Consider the following 27,823-nt stretch of genomic DNA (forward strand, 5'->3'; position numbering starts at 1 on the left):
AGGTGAGGTCTGACCAGAGCAGAATACAGTGGTACTATTACTTCCCTTGATCTAGATGCTATACTCCTATTGATGCAGCCCAGAATTGCATTGGCTTTTTTAGCTGCTGCATCACACTGCTGACTCATGTCAAGTCTGTGGTCTACCAAGACTCCTAGGTCCTTTTCACATGTTCTGCTCTCAAGCCAGGTGTCACCCATCCTGTATTTGTGCCTTTCAATTTTTTTGCCCAAGTGTAGTACTTTACATTTCTCCCTGTTAAAATTCATCTTGTTTGCTTTGGCCCAGTTGTCTAATCTGTTAAGGTCTTTTTGAAGTGTGATCCTGTCCTCTGGGGTATTAGCCACCCCTCCCAATTTGGTGTCATCTGCAAACTTGCTCAGGATGCCCTCAAGCCCATCATCCAAGTCATTGAGAAAGATGTTGAATAAGACTGGGCCCAAGACAGAACCCTGTGGCACCCCACTAGTCACTACTCTCCAGGATGAGGAGGAGCCATTGATGAGCACCCTTTGGGTTCGGTCAGTCAGCCAGTTACAAATCCACTGAATGGTAGCATTGTCTAGCCCGCATTTTACCAGCTTCTTTACAAGAATATCATGGGGCACCTTGTCAAAGGCCTTGCTGAAATCAAGATAGGCTATATCCACAGCGTTCCCTTCATCTACTAGGCTTGTAATTCTGTCAAAAAATGAGATCAGATTAGTCTGACATGACTTATTTTTCAGAAACCCATGCTGACTTTTAGTGATCACAGCGTTCCTTTCTAGGTGCTCATAGACCGTTTGCTTAATGATCTGCTCTAGAATCTTTCCTGGTATTGATGTCAGGCTGGCTGGACGGTAATTGTTTGGGTCCTCTCTTTCCCCCTTTTTGATAATAGGGACAACATTTGCCCTCCTCCAGTCTGCTGGGACTTTGCCTGTTCTCCAGAAATTTTCAAAGATTATTATATATACATTATATACATATCCCTCTTGCCTCTGAATCAATGCCCCAAATTCACTTTTTCTTAAAAGGCTTTCGCATAAAAATTACAAGCCTCACCTATTCCAGTTTTAATTGTTAAAGTCTCTCCCTCCTACCCTTCCTACTCATTTATCAGACAGCAGAAACGTCCTCTACCTGCCTTGTTTTGGAACGGTTGACCTCTGAGCAAGGATAGGTTGACTTGCGTTCTATATAGCAATCTGTGGCTGGTTCAAAATCACCCCTGGATAATCACAGAGACTAGGAGTCTGTTTGAAGATGAACCTTATGCATAGTGTTATCTTCATCCCACAAAGGAACAGCGTAAGCAACTGATATGAGGTGTTAAAACACAACCTGATGCTGCCACCACACACAAAAAAACCTTATCAAACCTAACCTTTATTTCCCCCCCTGAGCCTTACTTTGATAGTGTGCTGAGCCAGGGTTCCGCTCGTGCTCGTCGGGAGAAATGGCTGACCCGCAACATCTCTCCTGACTCCCACAGGGAAATTTGGCGGCTGCTTGGGGAGCAGACAGTCTCCCTACCCTCCCGGGATGACGGGAGGGGCCGCTGGCCCGCGAATGCCCCTTAACCCACTCCGACCCTTCAGGGGGGGCCTGGGCCGAGCACCCGTGGGGGCCGGAACTCCTGGAGGCCACCCTGTTTGTGCACGAGTCCAAGATTTAAGAGGAATAATTGGATTTAAATTCATGGACATGCTTCAAATGAAGAGGAGGAGGACACTGCCAGAAAATTCAGCCTTTGAGTGATAAAAGAGTCAAGGAAATATTGTATTAAAGAAAGAAAATACCACGTTGGACCGAACAGAAAGGGAAATGAACTCTTTTATTTTTATGTTTCAAGATTACACTTAACACCTTCCCTGGATGGACTGTCTAAAGTACCTAGAACAAGCGAGAAGTTATAAAAATATAAATTGTGTGGATATTGAAATATATACAATAGAGCAGGGGTCCCCAGACTACGGCCCCCGGGCCGGATGCGGCCCAATTAGCCTCCCAATCCGGCCCGCGACAACCCCCGCCACCCGCTGCCGCCGGCCGCTTACGGCGCGCTGCGCGGCGGCGATCTTCAAAATCGGCAAAAAATCGCCGAAAATGCTTTGTGCGCATGCGTATGGGCCTCTCCCGACCCAGAAGAGGTCATTTCCGATGCACTTCCGGGTCGGGGGAGGCCCATACGCATGCGCACAAGCGATTTTCGGTGATTTTTTCCGACCGTGTGCGTGTGCGCATGCGCACGGGCGCGCACTCCCCCGCCCTCCGGCCCGCTGCGCGCGCACTCCCCTGCTCTCCGGCCCAAAGCCCGGTAAGTCTGGGGACCCCTGCAATAGAGGATTTATTTGAATTTGTTTAGATAAGCCTGTAAGATGAAAGCTTCCCTAAGGTGGTTATATCAACAGCTGGAGCTTGTTAAAATTCTTTGTGGACGGTTTTAAGAAGATTTACAACTTGTGACGCACTTTTAATTGAGCTCGCTAAAAATGGAGGCCGGGGAGTGGAAAGCAGTCAAAGGGCGGGGGGAGCCATGGGCTTGCCATAAGATGTGTGTTAGTATCTGGATTTGGCTGACCCTGCCTGGAAAGACTGCGAATCCACAACCAGAGGAATTAATGAGCAGAAGCCTGGACATGACTTATTGGATCTTTAAGGTGGTGTCTATCCGTGATAAACTGGGTGGAGCTTGGAAAATATCCCAGTCTGGAAAAAGAATGCAATGATTTATGGGGAAGCTGGACAGAAAAATCCTCACAGAAACATAGGCTTTGTGGTAAATCTCGCCTGAAAACATTTCAGAGGCTGTTAGAAAAGATCTGTACTATGTTGGATTAAAAGGGTTGGAAAGAACTTGGAACTTTGATTAGAATGGCAGCAATTATTGATAATCAGAACCCTCAGAATTTGAAGCATGGGGAAGTAAAAATGTTATAATTTGGCATAATATTTGGTTTAATAGATATATATTTGTATAATTAGGAATAATTGGTTTGATATGATTGATTTGTAAGTGAAACTCTAATAAAAATTGATTTTAAAAAAAGAGATAGTATGCTGAGCCAGACCAGAATCCTAACAAAACAACAACAAATGTAGAGCTTGTGTGTGTCATAGATTGTAGAATTGGAAGGGACCCCAAGCGTCATCTAGCTCAACCCCCGTGCAATGCAGGAATCTCACCTAAAGCATCCATGACAGGTGGCCATCCAACCTCTGCTTAAAAACCTCCAAGGTGGATTATCATGGATTATGAGTGACTATTTGGACTTTAGAACAAAGACGGCAGTAGACAGTTGCGAGAAAACCCCAATTTTTGAAGCATGGGAACTCCAAAATTTTATATGATTTGGCATAATATTCGGTTTAATTGATATGGATTTGTATAATTTGGAATAATGGATGTGATATAATTGTGTTTTAATTGGAAAATTAATAAAAATAGATTAAAAACCTCCAAGGAAGGAGAGTTTACCACCTCCCGAGGGAGACTGTTCCACTGTCAAACAAGTCATACTGTCAGAAAGTTCTAGTTACAGGTAGGTCTGTTGGTCTGAGTCGAAACAAAATAAAAAAATTCCTTCAGTCGCACCTTAAAGACCAACTAAGTTTTTATTTTGGTATAAGCTTTCGTGTGCATGCACACTTCATCAGATACACTGAAACAGAAGCCACCAGACCCTTATGTATATTCAGAGGGTGGGGGGTGGTGGTGATGGGAATGGGTGATGGGCTGATAGGAGTGGTAAACCTGTTGAAACCTGTCAGAAAGTTCTTGATGTTTAGCTGGAAACTTTCTTGTAACTTAGAATCATAGAGTTGGAAGAGACCACAAGGGCCATCTAGTCCAACCCCCTGCCAAGCAGGAAACACTTAAAGCCATTTGTTCAAGTCCTACCCTCCAGGACAACTTCTGAGATATTTGAATATGGCTATCATATTTAAACACTGGTTTGGGTCCTAGCCACTGGAGCAGGACAAAACAGGTTTGTTCCCTCTTCCATGTGACAGCCCTTCAGATATTTGAAAATGGCTGTCATATCTCCTCTCAGTCGCCTCTTTTCCAGGCTAAACAGACCTAGCTCCTTCAACCGCTCCTCATAAGGCTCAGTTTCCAGACCCTTGATCATCCTGGTTGCCCTTCTCTGCACATGTTCCAGCTTGCCAACATCCTTCTTAAATTGTAGTGCCCAGAACTGGACACAGGATTCAAACAAAATAATGTATGCGGGTTGGTCTAGACTTGTGTAAGATACTTTCCAAGCTGATATAGTTGACTGCTAAAGCTGTGAGACAGAAAGGTCCACCATTATACTGTGTAAGACAGAGCTCCCTGTTGCCTACTTACCCTTTGTCTTACTGTAGGGATGCCTCCAGGATCCCGTTCCATGGTGGGTTTCCATTTCTAGAAAAAGGGAGACAAAGAGGTGGTGCGGTGAGTAAACAGAAATGTTCTGCATTTGGAAAGTCCCATAAAATTAGAAGAGAAGAGCTGAGAGAAATACAGGAGAGGCATGATTGAACAGGCTTCCCTAACTTGGTCAAATTCAGATAATTTGCAAAGAGATTCAAATCACAGTTGTGCCCATTCCCAAGAGGCAACCACATGAAATGTTTGTGGGACCAACATCAGAAGGAAGCATGGCAAAAACCATCCAAACCAAGCAACTCAGTCTGCATGCTCTGCAAAACTTTAAAGTCAATCTGACACACGAACTCCCCAAAGTTCTGCAACTGGAAGTCATTTGTAGTGGAATTCATCCCAGGCTCATTGGCAAAGAGCATTTCCCCACACTCTCAGCAGAAAGATCAGCCAAATAGCTAACAAAATGGTCAAAGCCTGGATTCAAATACCCAAGTAAAGCTTAAAATTAGGACAGTAGGGACGGCATAAGCCCATATGGGAAGTACTCAGCATGGGTATTGCTGTTAACACACACATATGTCTACAGCCAAAATCCAGTGCGGTCGTGTCTATAAGTCAATGCAGACACGTCACCTACCCCTTGGCAGAGACAGCATCAGAGAAGAAACACAATATGCCTATTACCATATTTTTTGTTCCATAAGACGCACTTTTGTCCTCCTAAAAAGTAAGAGGAAATGTCTGTGTGTCTTATGGAGCGAATGCGTGGTCCCTGGAGCCGAATTGCCCAGGGGCAAAAAGCAGATTGTGCTTGGTTTGTTTGTTTTTTAGAAAGAGCTAAAGGCTAACAAGAGGGGAGGAGGGTGTTTAAAGGAACCCGCTCAGCAGCTGATTGCAAGAGATCTGGGAGGGAGATAAGAGACGCTAGCTCCCTTCCCGGCCCCTTGCCCAGGCCTCCATTGTTGTGTTTCCCCAGCTGACATGTGACTGGCTGATTAGATTATCTGTCTGGAAACTGTAGAAATGGCTCCCTTTCCTTTCCTAAAGAAAATGCAGAATTGTGAGTTGAACCCCATAAAAACAGGATTTTTTCCCCTTTGCAAGGTAAGCTCAACAACTTTGAGCTGATCCTCAACAAATGGAGCTTTCCCCCTTTGCAAAAAAGCTGCACAACTGTGAGCTGATCCTCAACAAATGGAGCTTTCCCCCTTCGCAAAAAAGCTGCACAACGGGGCTTTACCCCTTTGCAAAAGAAGCTGCACAACTTTGAGCTGATGTTCAAAAAAATGGAGCTTTCCCTCTTTGCAAAAAAGCTGCACAACTGTGAGCAGATGCTAAGAAAACAACGGGGCTTTTCCCATTTGCAAAAGAAGCTGCACAACTTTGAGCTGATCCCAAAAAAACCAGGGCTTTCCCCCTTTCCTCCTCTAAAAATTAGGTGCGTCTTTTGGTCAGGTGTGTCTTATGGAGCGAAAAATACAGTAACTGCACCTCAACCCAAGTATTTTACTTTTATTGACATATGGTGGTGAAACACGTCTTATGGGCATAAGAGGAGCCTGCTGGATCAGACCCATGGCCCATTTAGTCCAGCATCCTGTTCTCACAGTGGCCAACCAGATGCCTGTGGAAAACCTGCAAGCAGGAAGCAATGACCTTCTCCCTTCCTAAGATTCCCAGCAACTGGTCTTCAAAGCATTATTGCCTCTAACTGTGGAAGGAGACTACAGCCATCTTAGCTAGAGGGTCATTGATGCCCCCCCCTCCTCCTCTTCCTCCTCCTCCTCCCGGAACTTGTCTAATCTTCTTTCAAAGCCATCTAGGTTGGTGGCGATCACTGATTCCTGTGGAAGTGAATTCCACAGATTGACTATGTACTGTGTGAATAAGTACTTTCTTTTACTCTGTCCTGAATCTTCCAACATTCGGCTTCACTTGATGTCCCCAAGAGTGAGAAAAAGCTTTCTCTATCCACTTTTTCCATGCCACGTGTAATTTTATAAACTTCTGCCACGTCACCCATTACTCACCTTTTCTCTAAACTAAAAAGGCCCAAACGCTGCAACCTTTCTTCCTAGCAGAGCAGCTGCATCTTTGCTCTAACAGAATACCCACATGACCCACAAAAATGTGTGCTGCAACACAAACATTTTTGTAGGATCCAGCATCAAACCACTTACTGTGGTAGCAGAGCGCTTTCGACGATGGCAGCTTGCAGCAAGCTGGGCCTTGGGAAGGGGCCCATCCTGGCAGCCAAAGAAAGGAAGAAAGGAAAGCAAGTGAAAGAGTGAAGATATCCCCACATGCTCAGAGTCATCAGAGGCAGACCCAGCCTGAAAGCTCAGTCCAGGAGAAAGAAGAAACAGGACACCTTTTTCAAAGGAGGACAGCTTCCTGCAAAAATGGAGAACTGCAGAAAGTGAAACTCAAGAGATGTATGTTGCATCTCATATCAGTCTTGGGGCAGGAAAAACCAAAAGCCTCAAGTGAAGGCCTAATGCAGGCAAGATACAATGAAGGAGTAAGATCCAGGTGTTTCTGGATTGCTTCTTGAGCTTAAAATTGTGCCTATTTTCCCTCGGCTTTTTGACTCAATCTTCCTGCTTCTATAAATTTCCATAAATTACTCCCAGTTATAGCAACCAAGTATGATAACAATTCACAGATTATTAGCGTACTTGGTTGCTATAATGTGGAGATTCTGACTAAACATCAGGAAGAACTTTCCAACAGTCAGAGCTGCAGGATAGTGGAATAGACTCCCATGAGAGGTTTCTCCTTCTTCTTCAAGGTTTTTAAAGCAGAGGCTGGGTGGCCATCTGTTGGGAATGATCTAGTTGAAATTCCTGCATTGCAGGGGGGTGGACTAGATGGCCCTTAGGATCCCTTCCAACAATTTTATGCTCACCTCTACTTGCAAGCTTGCACTCCTGCCTGCCCCTCCAGTGCTGTGCCAGGGCCTATTCTCCAGCTCAGCACTCTAGGAATATAACTAACGAGAATCAGGAGAGGCACATGCTTAATGCAGAAGGCAGTAGCGTATCACCATCATCCTGCAGCACGCTCTGCCAAAAGAAGATTGGCCACATTTGCTCTCATTCTTTCATTAAGATCCAGTTGGAGGAAGCCACAGCACACCACATTTGCAGATTATGGACAGCGTAGCCAAACTTGCTTTACTGTAAACTGCATTTCAGTCTCTCACTGAATACAGTGGAACCTCGGTTTATGAACACCTCGGTTTATGAATTTTCGGTTTACGAACGCCATGGACCCATCTGGAACGGATTAATTCACTTTCCATTACTTTCAATGGGAAAGTTCGCTTCAGTTTATGAACGCTTCAGTTTATGAACAGACTTCCGGAACCAATTGTGTTCATAAACCGAGGTACCACTGTAATGCGATGGCGGTGACCAGCTAGCAGTAGGTTTGACAAGTCTTCCTCCTATTATTAATATCCCAAATGAGCACGGAATGGGAGACCAGGCAAGCGCATGCCGACATTCTGCAGGCCTTCCAATCACATCAGCTCAGACCCTCCATTATGTCTCGTTCCCCACTCACTGTGGATGCTGGTGGTGCAGCTGACAGCCTCTTGTGGCGTCCCCTTGGGGCCCGCTGTACCTTGGGAGCTGGCCCATCCTGGCAAGCACAGGGGGAAAGAGGGGGGAAATACAGGAACAGATAAAGGCATACCCAAAGCTAAGAGATGAGGAAGGACTTCTGACACCAGGCATATAATCCTAAAAGATTACTGGTAAAAAACACACCATTGTGTTCCATCATCCAAGGAAATGAGAGGGATATCCTAGGTTATCCTAACAACCCTCCAAGATGACAGACCAAAAAAATCAACTTACTGGCCAAGCAGGCATTGAAATCCAGGTCTACCCAGTTCATAAATCAAACTCTCCATTATCTGTCTGATCAATTGGGCATTCTGACACGCACCACTCCCAGGCTCATGATATGTGGACTTGAGGTGGGGGGAGAACTTGAGTCCAATATCAGATGGACTGTGTGCAGTCACACATTCTTGCCTCTATCCTGAGCTGCATGCAGATTCAGTACCACTCACTGTCACAGGTGCTGACTTCTTCTGCTGGCGCCGTGCTGGCGTAAAGGTCTCCTCTGTGGAGAGGACTTCCTGGTGTCAAGCAGGAAAGAGACAGAAGAGGCCATCAGGCACAGCACCCACTTGCCAAGGGATGAGGCGGAAAGGAGACACCAAGAACAAATACAGACCCAGAGAAAGTCATGCCCAAGGTCTCCATATCACACCTGATGGCTAACCACACACCAGCTAGTCCAGCCATCATCAAAAGAGGAACATGAGATCAGCCTGCTGCTGCTCGCTACATTAGCCTGCCAAGCTGCAGGCCCTCCCCATGACTGACTGATGACTGAACAAGAGGGGAAAACATACCATTGGCAAGAGAGGCGCTTGGAATAGAGGAGCACACCATCCACAGGAATGGAATCAACTAAGAGAGGTCAAACCCAGAGAAGGCAACACAGGAGGGACTTACTACTGTAAGCTTCTTCGTGCTGTAGCCATCTTTCTTGGGTGGAATTTTTTTCTGAAAGGATCAAGAGATTGTTAGTACCAGAGCTACAGGTCACCATTGGAGATCAATGCAAATCTCAAAACACACAACCCAAGGGTGTGTGCGACAGGAAGGGCAAGCAGAATATTCACAGAGCAAGCTAAAGCCTTTTCTAGAAGAGGGATGGCCCAGAAGATGGGAGAGCAGTCTCCAGGTGTGGTTAATTCTGCACTGACCATGAAAAGTGACCGTTCTCATCAAGGATAGCAGAATCTGGCAACATGTATAAACAGTGCACATTACTCACATTTCCATCATCCCTTGTTTTATCTAATATTAAGTATTTCCTTATCATGTTTGAGAGCAAAGAGCAATGACCTTCTACCCCTCCTCCTGAAATGCTATAACTAGTCATGTATAACTAGCTGGCTCGGCCACACGTTGCTGTGGGTCATCCCTGTGATTCCCCCCACCCTGTCCCAATCCATGACGTAACCCGCCCCTCCTCCCTCCAACCCCCTGGCTCATCCCTGTGTTTCGATAGGACACCCTTCCCTCTGTTTTCCCCGGGGAGTGTTGTCCCCTCCCCCCTGTATCGCCATACATTGGCCCCTGCGCACGCACCGTGAACATTTTTATATATTTAAATTTTAAAAATTGGAAATAAGAACATGAGAAGCAGAGGTTATTATTGTTTAATTTTATTTTTGGGGCTGTTATTTATTTTGGTGGGTATTGTATGATTTGGGTGTTGTGTGTTTTGGGAGGTGTGTGTGTGTGTGTTTGTTATTTGAATTTTCTAATTTTGGAGTAGGTGAACCCAGAGAACTACTTTAATAATCCCGACCGGGGGGGGGGGTCAAATAGTGAAGACCCACAGCCCCGTAGCAACAGAAGGCGGGTTCCGAAGCGCCCGAGCTGTTCGGTTCCATAAAAAACCCAGGAAGTGGCAAGGGGAAGGTAGGAGATTGTAAATCGGGAGGGGGGGAACTGGCCACTGCAAATATCCTAGGACTTAAACTGGGGAAAGAAAGTGCCCCCTTGCCGTGCCCCCAAGTGCGTTGCTGTGGGTTATCCCCCCCCCCCCGGGCCTAGTGGGGGCCTGGCGGCTGGCAGGGGCCTACATAAAACAAAGGCTGTGCTGCGGCCTGCGATTCAGGTGCTTGCCCTCTCCCCCCTGGGTCTAGTGAGGGCATAGCAGCCTGGCAGGGGCCTAGGGCCTGGTAATGGTTTCAGTTGCTTGGTTGATGATGTCATTATATGGTGCCACCCTTCAGAGCTTTTGCTGGTGACAGCGTGCAATCTGCCTTTCTATTGGATGCTGCTGGAGTCTTCAGAGCTTTTGCTGGTGATGTCTAATTTGTGCGCCACTTTTTTGCGTTTAATCACTACGGTATTTAAGGTATGAAAGCTGTGGTTTTTTGGGGAAAAATTATGTCAGATCTCTCACTGATGGGCAAGGTACGCTTTGTCCTAATTTGATGCAATTTGGTTCAGCGGTTACGGAGAAAGGCTGTGACCTCTGCGTGCTCAATGCCCACATAGATAGATAGATAGATAGATAGATAGATAGATAGATAGATAGATTTCACAGCCATAAAGGCTAGAAACTGCCAAAGAAAGAAAGAAAGAAAGAAAGAAATTGTCAAGGAACTGTATTCTGTGATAACCATACCACTGTATGGTTAATTAACTACTGTAATCTTAACTATGGTTAATAGAAACAAGCCTACTTCAAACTATAGTTTATGAAGCTGGCTTGTTTCCTCTCTTCATAGTTAAGATTAAGCTATAGTTAAAGGTTTGGACAACCTACTAATCTGTGATTAATAAAACTGAATGTTTGGATCTCCTCCTCATGGCTTTGCCAATGCAGGACAGTAGAAAATGTGTGAGTTTGGGATGGGAGAGGAAGGAGGTTAGGCTCATTCCTGTGTTACGTTTGCTACATATTTAGGCTGCCTGCAGGAAGGTAAACAGTGTTTCTGTGCGCTGCTCTGGTTTCCCCAGAAGCAGGCTAGTATGCTGGCCACATGACCCAGAAAAACTGCGGAAGCGGACAAACGCCAGCTCCCTCGGCCTTTAAAGCAAGGTGAGCACCGCAACCCCAGAGTCGTTCGCGACTGGCCTTAATTGTCAGGGGTTCCTTTACCTTTTTAATGTTGCTCTCAGAGCAGAGAGACCAACTATGGATCACATCAAATTGATGGTTATGTCAGGAATTTCAACGTATGCCATAATATTTAAAGGGGAGATCCCAACTCATCCTAAATGATCCAGAAGTTGAGTATCCTTGGAAGTAAAGCGAAGCATGGAGTAAAAAAAGTTACTATACCATGTGGCAGGCATGGCCAACAGGTCGATCGCGATCTACCGGTAGATCCCCAGGACGTTTCTGGTAGATCCCGGGTAGATTGTGGGTTCTTTAGTGATTGCCAGCCTAAAAGAAAAGAAAGAGCTCTCCCCCTAAAAAAACAAAACCCTCAAGAACTCTTGTCTCTCTCCCACAAAAAAGCTCAATAACCATGGGCAATTGCAGGGAGAGCTCCTTCCCTCTTTCTGATACAGAGCTTACCAGTATGTGTGTGACTGTGTTAGTGCAATGGAAAATGATAGCAGTAGTTCAGAAAATGAGATAGAATAAACTGTATGTATAGGTTGTGTCTTCTGTTTCTTTCTTTTTAAAATCACTACTCAAAGGGTAGACCTTCTATGTAGCTTAAATATTGAGGTTTTCTTTTCCCAAGCAGCGATAATGTGTAAGTGTGGTGTCAGATCCCTAAAAAAAAGTCAACAACAACTTTGGGGTTCCCCCCCTTAAAAAGATGATGAGTGGTTGTTTGATCTGGCTTTCCTTCCTGATTTCACAGGTAAACTTAGTGATATGAACCTTGAGCTACAAGGTAAAGGTAAATGCATTGGTGACATGATTAAAATAGTTTCATCCTACAAAACAAAATTTAAGCTAATGATGGCTGATCTTACAATCAAAATTTTTGATCACTTTCCTAATATGCAGGACCATCGGGGGGGGGGGGGAATCCTGACTTTGTTTTTCAAACAGAGAAATATGTGGTTGAAATTGGTTCGGTTATTCTGGAGTTAGAAAAAAGATTTGGCGACTTCAAAAAAATTGAATTGTAGAGTACATGTCATTTCCATTCAAATCTGATTTGGACATTAAAAAAATTGCTGTCACTATCAGTACAAATTACTCATTGTGGAAAATATCTTTGAAAATGAGATATTAACTCTGAAAAATGACATTTTTCTGAGGGCCCGTGCAGAAGAAGAATTGTTTTGGAAGTTTGTGCCCAGACAGAAATTTCCAAATTTGAGAAGATGCAGTGAAATTTTACACTCATGTTTTGGTTCTACTTATTTGTGTGAATCTGCATTTTCATATTTAAAAATGACAAAGAGTATGCAACGTTCAAACATGACAGATGAGCACCTTAAGGATTCCCTGAAGCTGGCCCTGACACAGAACTCGCGTGGTATCAAACAGTTGGTTACCAAAATGGTGATGCAGGTGTCATATTAAGAACGGATGAAGGCATGTATGTTTTAAGAAATCTTGATAGGTAGGTTAATGGAGTGGGTAAAGGAGTTTGTGAGTGCTTTTATGCAACTCTCTCCCAAGAAATCTCTAAAAGTTTCTGTTGTCCCCCATAAGAAAAGTATTTGGGCAGTGCTCCCCCCAAAAAGGTTACCAAATCTGGTCACACACACCCTTTCCTTCTCCCTAAAAAAGCTCAACAACTTAGAGCTGAACCCTCCAAAATGGGGGTAGATCACCGCCAGATTTTAATTCTGAAAGTAGATCAGTCTCTTGGGAGTTGGCCACCCCAGCCATATGGGATTCCTTCATAGTCTATCAAGGATTCCTCAGGGGGGGGGAGTAGCAGTAACCAAGATTCCGCCAAAAGAAAGCTTGCCTGTGACTTTGATTTTCCCCAGCAATATGCAGCTGCACGAAACTGTTTAAAATTTATTAGGCTACATAGACAGTTTGCCCAGGGCAACAGTAAGTCTCAAAATACAAGGCCAGTATTTCTGAGGAACTCACTCCACAGATAAGGAGAAAGGGATATTGGAAAGTAGAAAGTGAAAGCAACCAATTTAAGTCTTTGATCTTTCCTTGTCCAAGTAACATACACAATGTCGGCCACTTCATTTCAACAGTTGTAATAGTACTGGAGATGATAAAAGCATCCGTTAATAAAAGATCTGTTCTTTCGTGGAACAGTGAGCCAGCATTTCATAGTTGCTGTTGTAAGTTATTTGAGGCAACGTCGATGTAAGCTTCATACAGTAAACTCCCACAAAGGGGATAAGGAGTGAATATTTATTCATTAAATGCCCCAACACCTCAAAGCCATCCAATGAATTCAATAGGCCTCTTGCTATAACAAATATATATCCTTACCCTACCTGTAGAATTTGTCACCACTTTACTTTTAGATGCCTTTGTGAGCCACTTTTTAAAGGCTATTTAGTAGCCCTAGGTAGGACGGGTTATATCAGCAACTATATAAACAAAATAAAAACAACCCAATACCCCCTGCCACCCAAAAAACCACACATTTTAAAAGAGCATAGGATGTCAATCAAATCAAACAAAGGCCTGGTTAAAAAGGAACATTTTTGCCTGGAGCCTAAAGGGATATAATGAAAGTGTCAGGCAAACTTCCCTGAGGAGAGCATTCCATAGATGGGGAGCCACTGCAGAGAAGGCCCGTTCTCGTGTTGCCACCCTCCGGACCTCTCAATGAGGAGGAGCACGATGGAGGGCCTCAGATGATCTCAGGGACCAGGTAGGTTCACATGGAAAGAGGCGGTCCTTGAGGTATTGTGGTCCTGAGCCGTTTAAGGCTGTATAGGTCAAAACCAGCACTTTGAATGGGCCTGGAAACTAATTGGTAGCCAGTAAAGTTGGACCAGGATCAGTATGAGATGTAAGCTACCTGGCCACTGAATTCTGCACTAGCTGAAGTTTTTGAACTGCCTTCAGAGGCAGCCCTACATATAACACATTGCAGTAACCTAACCTTGAAGTTACCAGAGTGTCCAGAGAGGGGCTTAGCTGGGCCACCAGCTGAAGCTGATGGAAGGCACTCAGAGCCACTGAGGCCACCTGAGCCTTGAGCAACAGCAAAGGATCTAGGAATACCCCCAAGCTATGTACCCACTTCTTCAGAGGAAGTGTAACCCTATCAAGAGCAAAAAAAATTTAAAAAATCCTTCCAGTAGCACCTTAGAGACCAACTAAGTTTGTAATTGGTATGAGCTTTCATGTGCATGCACACTTCTTCAGATACACTGAAACAGAAGTCTCCAGACCCTTATATATAGTGAGAGGGTGGTGGGAATGGGAATTTGACTGATAGGTGTGGAAACTCGTTGATGACTGTTAACGACTGCAATTGGTCTTACAGGAAAAAGCCAGGGATGAGATGGCTAAAGATAGCTTTATCATGTATAATGAGATAAGAATCCAACGTCTTTATTCAGACCAGGTCTCTCCATGGTTTTAAGTTTGGTAATGAGTTGCAGTTCAGCCAGTCATATCAGCTGGGACCACCAACACCCTGAGCCATTTGGAATCCCACTGGATCCATCAGCCTCCGCGGGCGGACCTTCCTAATAGGTCCCCCGCCTCTGTGGAGGGGGAAAGGTGCTGATATACTAAATCTCAACAGGAAGTGATCTGACCATGACAAGGGACTGAAGTCAATGTCCCCTACTTTCAAATCACCCTCTTCCTCCCCAGTTGAGAAAACAAGGTCCAGAGTGTAGCCTGGCATGTGCGTTGGGCCGGTGACATGTGGGGACAGCCCCATGGTTGTCATAGCAGCCATGAAGTCCTGAGCCGCCCCACAGCCAGTTGCCTCAGCATGGATGTTGAAGTCTCCCAGAACCAGCAGTCTGGGAGTCCTCACACCGCCTCTGAGACCAGCTCTGTCACCTCCGGCAGGAAGACTGCTGGGCAGCAAGGCGGGCGGTAAACCTACAGAATGCCCAATCTGTCACGATTGCCCAACGCCAGGAACACACACTCTAGGACCCCCCCCCAAACTGGAAAGAGAGCATGGAGATAGAGAATCTCTATAGACCACAGCAACTCCCGCTCCCCAACCCTCGAGTCTGGCCTGATGCTGCACTGAGTACCCAGGTGGGCACAGCTGCTCCACCCTGTTCACCCACCCAGTTCCAGCGATACAGGCCAGATCAGCCTCCTCATCCATAAGGTAAGGGAGATTTTATTCTGGGCTGACCTGGCATTTAACAGCAGCACTCACAGACCCGAGGGCTGGCTGATATGACAACCACAATTCCCCAGGTTGGAGGAGGGACTGGCACACAGCACAGTCACTAACTGCCTGGGCTGTGTGCCCCTTACCTGGCCTGCCCCTGCTCTCCCCTGCTCCTCTCCTCCCAGGCACATCCCACCAAGTACCCTTACAACCCAGGTAAAAACAGGAAAAACAGGGGCCGGGACCAATTTAAAAGGATATGAAAACACTTTAAAATAAAAATAAAAACTACAGTGGTACCTCGCAAGACGAATGCCTCGCGATTCTTTGTTGCCTCGCAAGATGAAGCTTTCTATGCCTGCGTCTCACAAGATTATTATTTTTTGCCGCTTTTTCTTTTACCATCTGCCATTTGTTTCCACAAGACGAACATTTTCGTAAGACGGCACGACCCGCGGAATGAATTATTTTCGTCTTGCGAGGTACCACTGTAGTTGTGTGTTCTTTCTTAATCAAGAACCTCTACTGAATGCTACAGTGATTAATGGCTTTTGAATTTTTCTAGCCATCAATGGAGAAAGTTGACTTGAATGAAATGTCATGGGTTCAAGTTCTCAGAATTGTCACCCTACACTGAACCACAAGAGAAGACAAGAATCAGAAGCAACATTCCAGGTGGAAGCTGAAGTCTGTGAAGGGCTTTTGAGCTCAGAACTGCTTGTCAAGTTTAACTCACTACTTCAAATCAAAACTAAGACATCTGATAAGCCTCAAATATCTAAAGGGCTGCTGCATGGGCATAGCTGTCAAGTTTTCCCTTTTCTCGCAAGGAATCCTATTCGGCATAAGGGAATTTCCCTTAAAAAAGGGAGAACTTGACAGCTATGTGCATGGGAGATGGAGCAAGATGTTGATGGATCTAGACCAGGCATCCCCAAACTTCGGCCCTCCAGATGTGTTGGGCTACAATTCCCATCCTCCCCGACCACTGGTCCTGTTAGCTAGGGATCATGGGAGTTGTAGGCCAAAACATCTGGAGGGCCGCAGTTTGGGGATGCCTGATCTAGACCAAGCCCTCTGGTACTGACACCTGCGAGATGTTCAGGAACAGAACTTCAGGAACAGTAACTTGAGTTGTAGTTGCCTTTATGATATACAGCAGGGCAAAGCACAGCTCTCTACAAGTTATTATATACAGTATTGCAATACACAGCTCTCTCATCTAACACACACCAATTAGCTCCAAACACCAAACAACTCCAAACTCTCCAAACACTCTCCAACCTTGGAGTGTCATGCTGCTTATCAGGAAACTTTCATCCAATCACAGCCTGTTGCTAGGCCTCTCAGTTGCTGGGCAAACTTTTGTCACATACTCCAGCCAACTTGGAACGCCCTCCCACCAGATGTCAAAAAGAAAAATAACTACCAGACTTTTAGAGGACATCTGAAGGCAGCCCTGTTTAGGGAAGCTTTTAATCTTTAAGAAATTAGTGTATTTTAATATTTCTGTTGGAAGCCGTCCAGACTGGCTGGGGAAACGCAGCCAGATGGGCAGGGTATAAATAAATTATTATTATTATTATTATTATTATTATTATTATTATTATTATTATTATTATTAGCTGCTTGCTGCTAGCCAGCTTTCTAATTGCTTCTTCAATGCTGCCTTTTTCTCTCAAACCTGCTCCAGAGGGAAAGAGCCAAACCAATGGGTTTAAAGTTACAAGAAAGGAGATTCCAGCTGCTCCAGTAAGAGCTGCTCGACAGCAGAACAGACTCCCTCAGAAGGAGGGGTACTCTAGTCTTCCGGCGCGGACTGCCATGCCATGCGGTTGTTCCCATGATAGCGGACTCCAACCGTGCAGTTAATTAAGGATACTATGAGAGTAATTATCCTTGTACCCCCCCCCCGGGTCGGGGAGGGTGAGCTTTCATTGGCGGATTGTCCATTACCTGTCTCTCGCTCCAACAGAATGTGGGGGGCAGGGGCCCTGAGAGCTTGGCCCTGCATGAATCGGAAATTCTCCAATGTGGCTGCCATGAGTAGGAGTACTTCTGTTTTTTAAGATAAAAAAATATGGACTTAAGAAACAGGTGTGTTTTGGAAGGAGGAGACATGATAACCTGCTAAATGAATCAGCCACTGTGTGCCAAGGTTTTGATCTGGAGAGGACTTTGCTGTAACAAGATTCTTATGTAAGTGAAAGGGGGCCTTCTGTTCTCTTTTACATTATATTTGCTGATTTATGATCCGGCAAACCTTCATTGAACATGAACTAAGAAATTATTAATGGATTGAGTTTACTATTGGATTACAATTATAAATGGAAAGCAAGAGGGACTTTACAAAAACTTTAGAATCTACCTACGTAGTTCTTCAAATGAAAGACTGTGTGAAATACTGTGATGTTTGGACTTATAATTTTGGTGAGACATCAGCTTGTTAGAAGAGATGGGAAGATTAAAGAACAAAGAGCTGGATGTCGGCCCGGAACCATGGCCAGATGCCAGTATATTCTTGGCTCAGGAAAACAAGATGGCGATTGCTCGGATGCAGTTGGAAAAAACAGCTCTTCAAGGGAGACAGTGCGGAAGGCAAATGATTGAATATAACATGAAAGGAAGTACAAAGGAAAAATATTTACACACATAAAACTACAGGCTTTAAATCCCTCTTGCAAGTTAATAGATATAGATTTTTTGAATATAAGTTAAAGGCATTACACCAGTGGCTGCAAAAATAGAAGAAAAGATCAAGATCAGAATTGCTGTATTTGGATTATATATGAGACTATGTGCAGGACCTAGGAATAATTACCTCCGGAAGATCAAATCATGGGAAGTCACCAAATTTGTTTAATTTGGAATGTATAATTGGCTTTATAAATTGTATTATGATTTGACATTGTAATAATGTGGCCCAAATTGGAGTGTTATTAATGAAAAATTAATTTAAAAATTAATGAAAATTATATTTAAGAAGGTGGGGGACTTCCTTGGAGGTTTTTGAGCAGAGTTTGAATGGCCATCTGTCATAGGTGCTTTAGCTGTGATTCCTGCATAGCAGAGGGCTGGGCTGGATGACCCTAGAGGCCCCTGCCAACTCTATGATTCTATGACTTAAAGCGGAATTGCACAGTAATTGGGGAGTTGGGATGAGTTTATTTAAATCATGCAGACATCCAGGTTATTTTTTCAGATGAAAATGTTTCTAAGTTCTCAAACTTCCTTTAGTATCAGTAATAATCAAGCTATTGATCTTCATACTAGGCAAAATAATCTACTCACAGAATTTCTGGGTAGCATTAGTTGATTTTGTATTATATTTTGACTCCTGTAGGCTGCTTTGATGGGCATTGCCCAGAAAAGCAGCCTAGTAATGTTATAACATAAAATAAAGATTAAAAAACACAGTACAAAAAAGTCAACTAGAAGAAAGAGGATAACTCCTGAGATATCGGTGGGTTGTAGGGACTCAAATCTACATGGCAGGGACATCCTCCAAGAGTCTGTTTCTGAAGCAGGCCACTCAAAGCCCCTTCTCAAAGACCTTCCATCTCACAACTATTAACAGCAGACTAACTTCACTGGTTGGTTCCATGAAAGGCACTTTCCATTTCCCAAAAATATAATTGTCATGAAGACAGAAGCTCTCAGGCAACGGCATTACTCCACAAAGAATATTCATCTACCTTAATTTCAAAGTTGGGAACCTGATAAATTCAATAAGCATCACACAACTGGAATGCAAGCTACATTGTGTGAAACATGACTGTTGCCTTTATGAACATACAACTAAAAAGAAAGAGAATCCAAGAGAATTTAACCATTATCTCAGTAACAGCTTTAGGGCACAGAAATTGGATTGACAAAATGCATGTTTTTAGGACTTGGGAAACACTCTAAAGAAAGCACAAAAGGCAATCCTATAAAACCATTAGGTGCAGTGAATCAAAGATTATTTGAACAAAACATTTTGAAAGCCGTATATAAGTCAACCCAAACTTGCAGGGGTCCAGTAAAGGTGCAACAGCAGAAGCACGTTGCCTAAGATAAAACCACGTCATAACCAGTTTTGTCCTCACATCCAGGGAGTGTCCACTGCCCCCATTGCCCCCTTCTCTTCCTTTCACACCCATCCTGTTTTTTGCTCAGTGCCCTGATGGAAGTACAACAGACTCTCATGGGATGCAGAACCTAGTCAGGCCAAGCATACTCACCTTGCGTTTAAGGCAGCGGCGCTTGAGGCATTTCCATTGCCGCTTCATGCCTGGTTTCTGCCTCCGCAAGCAGATGCGGCAGCTACCGCAGTCTTCAGTTGTCTTGCAAGCCTGACACATACCACATTCAAGGCCCTGCAATGGAAAAGGGGTGCGGGGAGAAAGGAAAGAGAGAGAAAAGGACTGTTAAGGCTTGAAATGGCTGCCAAGTTCGTTTGGGGCAGGGAGGCCAAGAACAAGGAATAGCAGAATTTCTGGAAAGCGACACAAGGGAGGAATAAGCAAGGAGCAGCCAGTGGTACCTTTTTGACAATCTTCAAGCATCGGCGCAGCAGACATTTGATGCCAATGCGGAGCTCGGGGCTCTTGGCTCGCAGGACACACACACTGCAGATGCCGCAGTCCTGAGACATCTGGCAGGCTTGGCACACACCACAACCAATTTGCTGCAAGGGCAGAGGGTAGGGGGTGAGGAGGGATTCGGGGAAGGCAACACTATGAACCCAGAACCTCCAAGCTGCACCGTGAGCCTGTCCGCCATCCTGGCTGGACCCAAATGAGAGCACAAGAAAAGGACACCATCTCCAACCTCTAATACAAACTCACCAGTTTAACGTATACTGTAATAAGTCAGGGTTCACATAGCCCAGTGCCATCTACTCAAGCAGCAGCTCTCAAAAGCTCTCAGACAATGGTTTTTTTCTGAGACCCTTTACGCAAAATCCTGACTCAAGATGCCAGGGACTGAACATGGGACCTTCTGCCATACAAAGCTTTGTCACTGAACTCTGCTTATCACACATCTATCCCAGTCTTTCATGTCATATCATCCAAGAGAATAGGCAGCTTCAAGTCCTCCACTGCTATCTGAGAACTGGAGACACGTCCCTTTCCTCTGCTAACAACCCTAATGCTTTCATCCATCCCAGGGCATGGCCAAGTCTTGCTTGTTCTCTGAAAGGGTTACTTGAGTTTTCAAGCCTTTTCCAAAATGAATATCCCATCAATCAACCAGCTGGGAGGGTGGCATCTTAAAGCTACCTGTCCCTCTGTCAACTGAAGGCAGAAAGTGTTTTTAAGAAAATAAAACATAAATATACACTTATCTCTTAAATCCCTACTGCACAGGCACAGGAGGATTATAAAGCACTAAAGGGTTAGGCATGTGCAAGTCACTGCAGGCCAGCTGGCTAGCCAGGGGCACTTTTAAATAGACACACACACACACACACACACACACACACACACACGGGTTAGAAACGGAGATAGGAAATCAAGGAGCTAAAGAGCACCTTAAACTGAGGTTATGACCCAACAACAGAATGCCTAGGAGTGCTTTTTTATAACAAGAATACAAAGCTGGAAATAAATGAACTGCAGCTAAAACCCTGCCCACCCCCCTAATATTCTTAAGAGGGCCTCTGCTCCGGTCCTTAGAGAGTAGCTGGAAGTGGGGAGGCAGAAAAAGGTCCTCCTTTCCTTCCACTTTGCAGTTTTCATCTGAAATCTTAGGCGCAGTACTGCACCCAGAGCTCAAAAACTGCTCACACTAATGAAATCCACAGTCGCAAAATGCACCCAGAACAAAGCTCAATCACTGACACCCCCCCCCAACTTGCAGCAGCTAGATAGCAGGCGTTTGGCAGTGGGGCAGAGAGATTGTCACAAAGTGTAGAACCTGATAATATAAAGCAGGGTTTACACACAGAGACACCATAGCCCCCTACTTCAACTCATATTTCTAAGTAAACAAAAATGTTGTTAAGCCTTAGATCTTACCTTGTAATATCTCTGCTCCCGATTGAAATCTCTTCTCTGAGCTGAAAAGAGGAACAGGAAGAAAAGATTAAAATCTGTGCAAGAAAGAGAAACATTGGCTCAAAAACCCAGTGCTAAGGAAGTCAGTCACAAGGAAATAATTCAACGTTAACCGATAAGCTACCAGGCATATGGAGTGAGCACCAATCCAATAGTCCCACCTCTGGCATCTTGCCATTCTTCTGAACAGTGATGTGGGGGGGGGGGTATTTGGGGGGGGACAAATTGCATTTACATGGCTAATCTAGATAAAATTTTCTGATGCCCTAGAGCAGGTATTGAGTGCCTGTGGCCCTGCAGGTGCTGCTGAACTATAACTCCCATCACCCTGGCAAGCATGGACAATGGCCTGGGATAATGTGAAATGTAGTTCCTGTCCTAGAGAGTTATCCAATTTAGCATGTCGATTTTGCTTGCATTTAGTAAATAAAATTTTGAAATAGCCAAGCCTGCCTAATATGGCATTTGCAATTTGCATCCATTAATTTTTACTAATGATCATATGAAATGGAAATTTTCCACAGGAAACCATTAAAACATTCCACATCACTGCTTGTTAGACAAAGCAGCTGAGGAATGAAGTAAATGAAGGCAAGGAAAAGGTCTCCCAGCCATGTTTCTGAAGCATAAAATCGACCCTCCTCTATAGAAGGTGGCACAGAAAGGGGCTCACACAGGGAAGGCAAAGCTGTGACCGCCCAGTTGTTGCAGGACTCCAAATCTCATCAGCCCCAGCCAGCAGGGTGAATGGTCAGGGATGATGGGAGTTACTGTCCAACATCTGGACAGCTTGCAGGTTCCGCATCCCTGGGTTAGATGAGGAAGAGGAAGAAGGAGTTTGAAAGATACACAGAAAGCAAGAAAAGACCCTTTAGTATTAACAGGTATCTTCCCCTGTGCAGATTTCCCAAGGTGGAGCTCTGTGCACCTTCTTTAACTGAAGCAAGATCTGCATCAGTGCAGAGCAGGATCTTTTGGGCTGCAGCATCTACCCTTTAAAAACCCCTATCCAGGAAAGTGCTCTACTACTTCACTACTAGCCTTCACATGAGAGCTCTTTTTTTTGGGGGGGGGAATAACTTGCCCTGTCTACTGGTGTTCATGTAATTACTAGCAAAATACTGTGGCACTTTGGGTACAGCATAACAAGGGCTTACACTGCAAAGACCCTGGCTGGGGTGCATTCCCCAAAGGACCATCCCTGGTTTGACTCCAACAACGTCATCCTGTTAACACGAGGACTTCCCATTGTGCAACAGCCTCCAGAGCAGATTTTGGGGCAGAGGGCACTGGACTCCCACCTGAACTCCCATCATTCCTGATCACTGGCCATGCTGACTACGGATGACGGAAGATGGATAGCAGCATCCCGGGGGGGGGGGCGCTAAGGCTCCCCACCCTGCCATAGAACTGAATGGCTGGCTACCAGTCATTAATTACTACGTGAGAAAGTAATTGGGTCCTATGACATGGGTCATATGACAGAACCTAAATTCAGCCCTTGCCCACCCCAGTCATTAACAACCATCAGTGCACAGAGGAAAACAGACTCAAAATTCATAAATGTACTTTTTTTTTAATTCCCCAATATATTGTACTTAATGCAGATTGTTTTACTGTGAGCCACACTGTGAGCCAATCATGACTGAAAAGCAGGACATAAAAAATAAAGAGCAAGAATTCTCTGCTTAGCTCTTATTTCATTCAAAGACTTATCAAAGTCAGACTGCTTTCAGTATACTGTTCCAACCATGCTTTTGGAAAGCAGCCAAAAAGGGGTTGGGGGACTCGCATCAAGCGACATTTGCAACACTGCTTCACACAAGGCAATGTCAAGAGAATCAACTGCGCAAAACTCCAAGAAAACAGTGGCTTTGTTTAAACAAGCAATGCAGAAGCCAAGTGGCAACAGAGCTTAGCTGAGTGGGAGAGCCCATGTATAGGTTTGCAGGGTCAGGATTCGGCCATCTGGCATCCTTAGCTAGTAGAACTCCATTATTCTCCATTGTGGAGACAGAGCACAGATCGCCTCGGACACTTAGGTTTGACTTCCGTGGACTTGGGGTTGTGTATCCTGCTTTTCTCTAAGTACAAACCTCTGCAATCTGGGCAGAGCCACCGGCAGCGTCTCTGGGAGGGGAGCATCACTCCTGGGAACTGGCCTTGACAGCTGGCACAGCATCTAGAGGAAGAAGAAATGGGAAAAGTTAGGAGCAACAGTCCCAAGAAAGCAACTCCAGCCCTATATGCTTCTTATGTGTTTGCTTAGGATACTTATATCCCACTCTAAAGCCCCAAGAGGCCCTCAAAATGATTCTCGCGACACAAATGTATATAATTAAGTATAGCACTGAGGATTGAAACAACATGGTGCCCAAGATTGTTCCGATAGCTTTCTTGCCATCGTCCCTGGTCTTCCTTGCTAATGCCCTTCAGCCTTCAGACACCAAAGCCTACCCTGGACTACCAAAGCAAGGAGAACTCAGCCAAGTGACTAGAACATGATGGAAGCAACTTTATTTGCTTCTCAGGCATCTGTAGCTGACACAAACTGGGTAGGAAGTGATGCTACAATTGCCCCACTTTTAGAAGGGATTCCATACGCAAGGCCTTGAGCAAGCACTTGGCACTGAATAAGAGGCATTCAGTTGTGCGGGGTGGGTGGATCGCGGGGTGAACTAGATTTTGGTGGGGTGGGTGGGGGGTGGATGTAGGTGGGGGGTGTTGACCCCCACACCCCACCCAGGGGAGGGGTTACGTATCCCTGACCCCTATTTCGGTTGTCCCTATCCCACCCAGGGAAGGCGTTACCTATCGTGGGGTGGGTTTGATTTTGGTGGGGTGGATGTCGGTGGGTGGATGTCGGTGGGGTGTGTTGATCTCAGGGTCTTTATGTCGGTGGGGTGGATGGGGGGTGGATGTCAGTGGGGTGTGTTGGTCTCAGATCTTGGATGCGGTCTGTCTGTCTCCCGGGGTGGTCTGCTCCTTGTTGGTGGCGGAATCTGGTGAGGGTGCGGCCTGGGACGGCGAGAGATGGGGAGCGGCCTGTTCTGGAGGCGGCCAGCTCCCTGGTGGAGGCGGAATCCGTGGAGCAGCCGGGGACTGTGGAGCAGTCTTGTCCATGGCCGCTCTGGGTCTCCTGGGGCAGGCAGGGACTGTGGAGCAGCCTTCCTCCGTGGCTGTTGCACGCTCTCTGGGGTGGCGCGGGTCCCTGGGGAGTGGCCTGCTCTCGGCTGCGCTATCTCAGAGGCGGGCTTGGGTCCCTGGGGAGCGGCCTGTTCTCGGAGCGGGCTGCTCCCTGCTGGAGGCATGGTCTCCAGGGCGTGAGGGATTGTGGGAGTATGTTTGCCCTTTGTTTGTTGGATGTCCACTGGAGAGTGCAATTTTTTTACATAATAAATCCAGGCTTCTACCTGTCCTAGGTGTGTCATCTGGCCATTGTAAGTGGATAGAGACACTTCCACATGCGCATCTGATGTTGTGGCCAAATTTGAGGCCGATCGGGCAAGCGGTTTTGGAGAAAAGTGTGGCCGTACAAACATGGACCTTCTCCATTTTTTAATATATAGATAGCCTGCCAATCTGGTTGGGTTGCCCCAGCCACTCTGGGCAGTTTCCAATACGTATAAAAACTTAACAAAATAGCTTTTATATTATTCTCAAAAATGAGGGAACAGCTATAGTTTCATCCCAGCAGGCTTTGATTATCTCAAAATTAGTCACTACTAGGTCCATAACATTATAATTAAGTCTGCTTAGCACCACCTGCCTGCTATCTTAAGATGTAAAGAAAAATTCCAGACTTTGGGGCTTCAATATAACATCCAAGCTTTCTCTTTCTATAGGACATACACTCTGTACCAGCAAATGGTATGGAGTTTAAGAAAAGTTCTGGAAACTGCAAGCACTTGCTCACCATTTTGTGACATTTTATTGGTCCTTATAAAGCTTTACCCCCACTGTGATTTTGGAACACTCACAATGCCTGCTGTTATTTGTATGTGTTTTATTCAATGGTGTATCTTGTTTTATCTTATTGAGCACCACCCTGGGCTCCTTCTGGAGGAAAAGCAATTCATAGATGCAATAAATAAATAGCAGCTCCTTCAACTCAAGTATTGCTGAACACTCCTGATAAGAGAGAATGGCTTGCAAATGTTCAAAGTCTGAAGCCTCAGAGGGATGGGAATGGAACAGAGATGTCAACCCCTCACAAAAGTTCTAAGGTAGAGCAGAAGATTTGTGTGTTTTAAAAAGAAGCACGAGAATCCACCAGATTTTTGAGAGCATCCTACTGATTATAATCATTTGTTTTCTTTAGTCTCAGTGATTCCTGTCTTGACACTGAAATAGCCTGGGCTCTCCACTGCCATAAGAGGAAAGCAAAAAAGGGAGATGCTCACACTACAGGTTCCTCTGGGTTGGCCTCTTCCACTGTCACACTGCCCATTTTTCCCGGAGGAAGGAGGGCTGGAAGATGCTTCCGACATCGGCGCTTGTGGGGCTTCATGGCTGGCTGGTCTACAGCAACTAGAAGTTCTTGCTGCTCAGCCAGAATAGCAGCAGGTGCTTCTACTGGCAACTCCAGTTCCAGTTTGGGGGGTTTCTGGTCCAGAAGCTCCTTGTCTGGAGGCTCTTCAAACACCAGCAAATCAGGAGGCTTCTTGAGTGGAGGAGTGGCTGCTGCCAGAGGTGGAAGATGCCTTTTACTACCCTTTTTGACCTATAGAACAAGAAACAGGCAGTGTAGTCTAAAGCAATGGTTTGCAAAGCATGAGCCATACCCAAAGGAAGGACAGCTGTCAAGGAGATTCATCCTTCTCCTCCACCTCAGTGCCTATAAGCAGGAGTCCTATCTTTCCCAATACAGTACATAAGGCTCCATCAATTTCCCTATGAGCTAATTAGCAGAATAAAAGAATGGGAGCAGCCACAGAGCAACCCCCTTTTCTAAACACTTCCTGCTTCCCTAGAGTTTCAAAGCCAGGGAACTTAAACCACTCACCAGATCCATTTGGCATTCCTCTTTGCTGAATGCAGGCTAAGTGCCCAAGCCAGCATCATCATCATGCAGGCTACTGCCTTTTACTCTTCACGTCAGAGATCCAGGCTATAATCTTGTAGCACGTAACTGGGAAAGGCTACTAAAGCTGTGTACTCACAATTATAGCTTAGAATCCCTACTTTGCTAATAATTATGCATGAAAAGCAGGGGAGACAACCATCCTTATGGAGCACAACAGGAGGCAACTAAACCATGTTAAGCAGTCCTGGGAACATGCCTCACTTACCATCTGGGCAAGTTTTGGCTTTGCCACCAGGTGGTTCCACCCTTGTTAAGCCTGCCAAAACTCTGCTTGGAGGTTTAAAAACACAAACACATCCCAATAATTCCCCTTCCAAAGATACCATCTGGGAAACTTCTGCCCAGCTATACAAAAGCAATCCCCAACAGCAAAAAAGGAAAGCGGTTGTGCTGATAGCTTCCTTCCTTCTTCATCCTCCCCATACAGTATAGGTCTTCCAGATGACATTCAACAGCCAGTCTAGATCTGGCCTCAGCAGACAGCACACTCACCCGCTGATGGCCGCCTCCAGTGGGTGGGAGGGGTTGGAGGAGCTGGGGCTGCAGCAGGAAAAAGCAGTGGAAAAGGAGAAGACCATTAGGTTCCAAGTGCTGCGGGGTTTATGAACTAGCAATTCTTTGTCTGCTGGACTACATTGATACCCTAAGCTTATGAGGTAGAAGACTTGAACTTTCATGCACATCTAACCCAAAGAACCATCTGTAACCTTAGAGGCCTCCTAACAAAACTGACCAAGAGCAGGTTGCACTACACCAAGGATGGGGAACCTAAGGTCCCCTAGGCAGGATTTGGAAGTCCAGCTCCCATCAGCCTTAGCTGGCACAACTCATGCTTGGAATCATGGGGAGAAGAGTGTGGTTGCATTTATGACATGGGCTGGCCAATGTGAGAACAGAATCCTGAACTGGATTGGACTTTGTTCCCACAGAGTTCAGCTATGTATTGAGGACTACAGGCTCCGCATTCCTGGACTACACCATCAGTGCACCAGAGGAAGAGGGGAGCACCTTGTCCAGGCATGGAAGGCTTCCTGGGTGACCTTGAGCCAGTCCCCATTTCTCAGTCTACCTGCCTTCACAGAGCTGTTGTGAGGATAAAATTGGATGGGATGACCACATATGCCACCTCCAGCTCCTTGAAGAAAAGATGGGACATAAAATGGGTTGTTGTTTTTAAAGAAAAGCAAGGGGCTCTCCCTCCAAAAATGCACTTAAACATGCATAAAATATGGGAGCAGATGCAGATCACTGCAATCAGTTCACTTCTAAAATGCTACCTCTGCTACCCGAACCAACACTATTTGGATCAGTACCTCAGCACTTGGGTCTACAAAAATCCCTTTCTTGAAATCAAAGTCGGTCAAATCCCGTGATCCTCCCAGTAACCTCAGAAGCTCCACTCTACTACGGATTTTCTCTCCTCTGGGGCTATGAGGGGGGAAAGAGAGAAGCAGCTGTTAGGTGTGTTCAAAAAAGCAGCACAGTGAGCAGCATAGGAGTGAGCTGGGATGTTTGCGTAACACAGTGCACAAGGG

General features: G+C 45.4%; 1 protein-coding gene and 1 long non-coding RNA gene across 12 annotated transcripts in view; both read right to left on the reverse strand.

Moving 5' to 3' along the window:
- Positions 1-27,823, reverse strand: part of MBD1 (methyl-CpG binding domain protein 1) — an 83,217-nt gene that overhangs the window by 36,189 nt on the left and 19,205 nt on the right. For 3 of the 11 annotated variants that reach the window (XM_060269118.1, XM_060269116.1, XM_060269122.1), the window contains exons 3-14: positions 27,602-27,716; positions 26,781-26,828; positions 25,606-25,925; positions 23,299-23,384; positions 21,164-21,204; positions 19,687-19,830; positions 19,385-19,519; positions 8,887-8,937; positions 8,436-8,504; positions 7,922-7,999; positions 6,535-6,600; positions 4,337-4,393 (exon numbers count right to left, since the gene is read on the reverse strand). In XM_060269118.1, coding sequence (XP_060125101.1) covers positions 4,337-4,393; positions 6,535-6,600; positions 7,922-7,999; positions 8,436-8,504; positions 8,887-8,937; positions 19,385-19,519; positions 19,687-19,830; positions 21,164-21,204; positions 23,299-23,384; positions 25,606-25,925; positions 26,781-26,828; positions 27,602-27,716 — 1,210 coding nt within the window. The remainder of the gene's footprint in view (positions 1-4,336; positions 4,394-6,534; positions 6,601-7,921; positions 8,000-8,435; positions 8,505-8,886; positions 8,938-19,384; positions 19,520-19,686; positions 19,831-21,163; positions 21,205-23,298; positions 23,385-25,605; positions 25,926-26,780; positions 26,829-27,601; positions 27,717-27,823) is intronic. The other 8 variants (XM_060269121.1, XM_035140552.2, XM_060269120.1 and 5 more) reach the window with 8 other exon arrangements.
- On the reverse strand, positions 237-4,330 carry LOC132591273 (uncharacterized). The gene is made up of 2 exons (XR_009556883.1): positions 3,443-4,330; positions 237-3,216 (listed from the first exon to the last, which is right to left on the reverse strand). It is a non-coding gene; the product is annotated as an uncharacterized LOC132591273 (long non-coding RNA).

This window comes from Zootoca vivipara, chromosome 16, assembly GCF_963506605.1.
Source record: "Zootoca vivipara chromosome 16, rZooViv1.1, whole genome shotgun sequence".
NCBI classification, from domain to species: domain Eukaryota; kingdom Metazoa; phylum Chordata; class Lepidosauria; order Squamata; family Lacertidae; genus Zootoca; species Zootoca vivipara.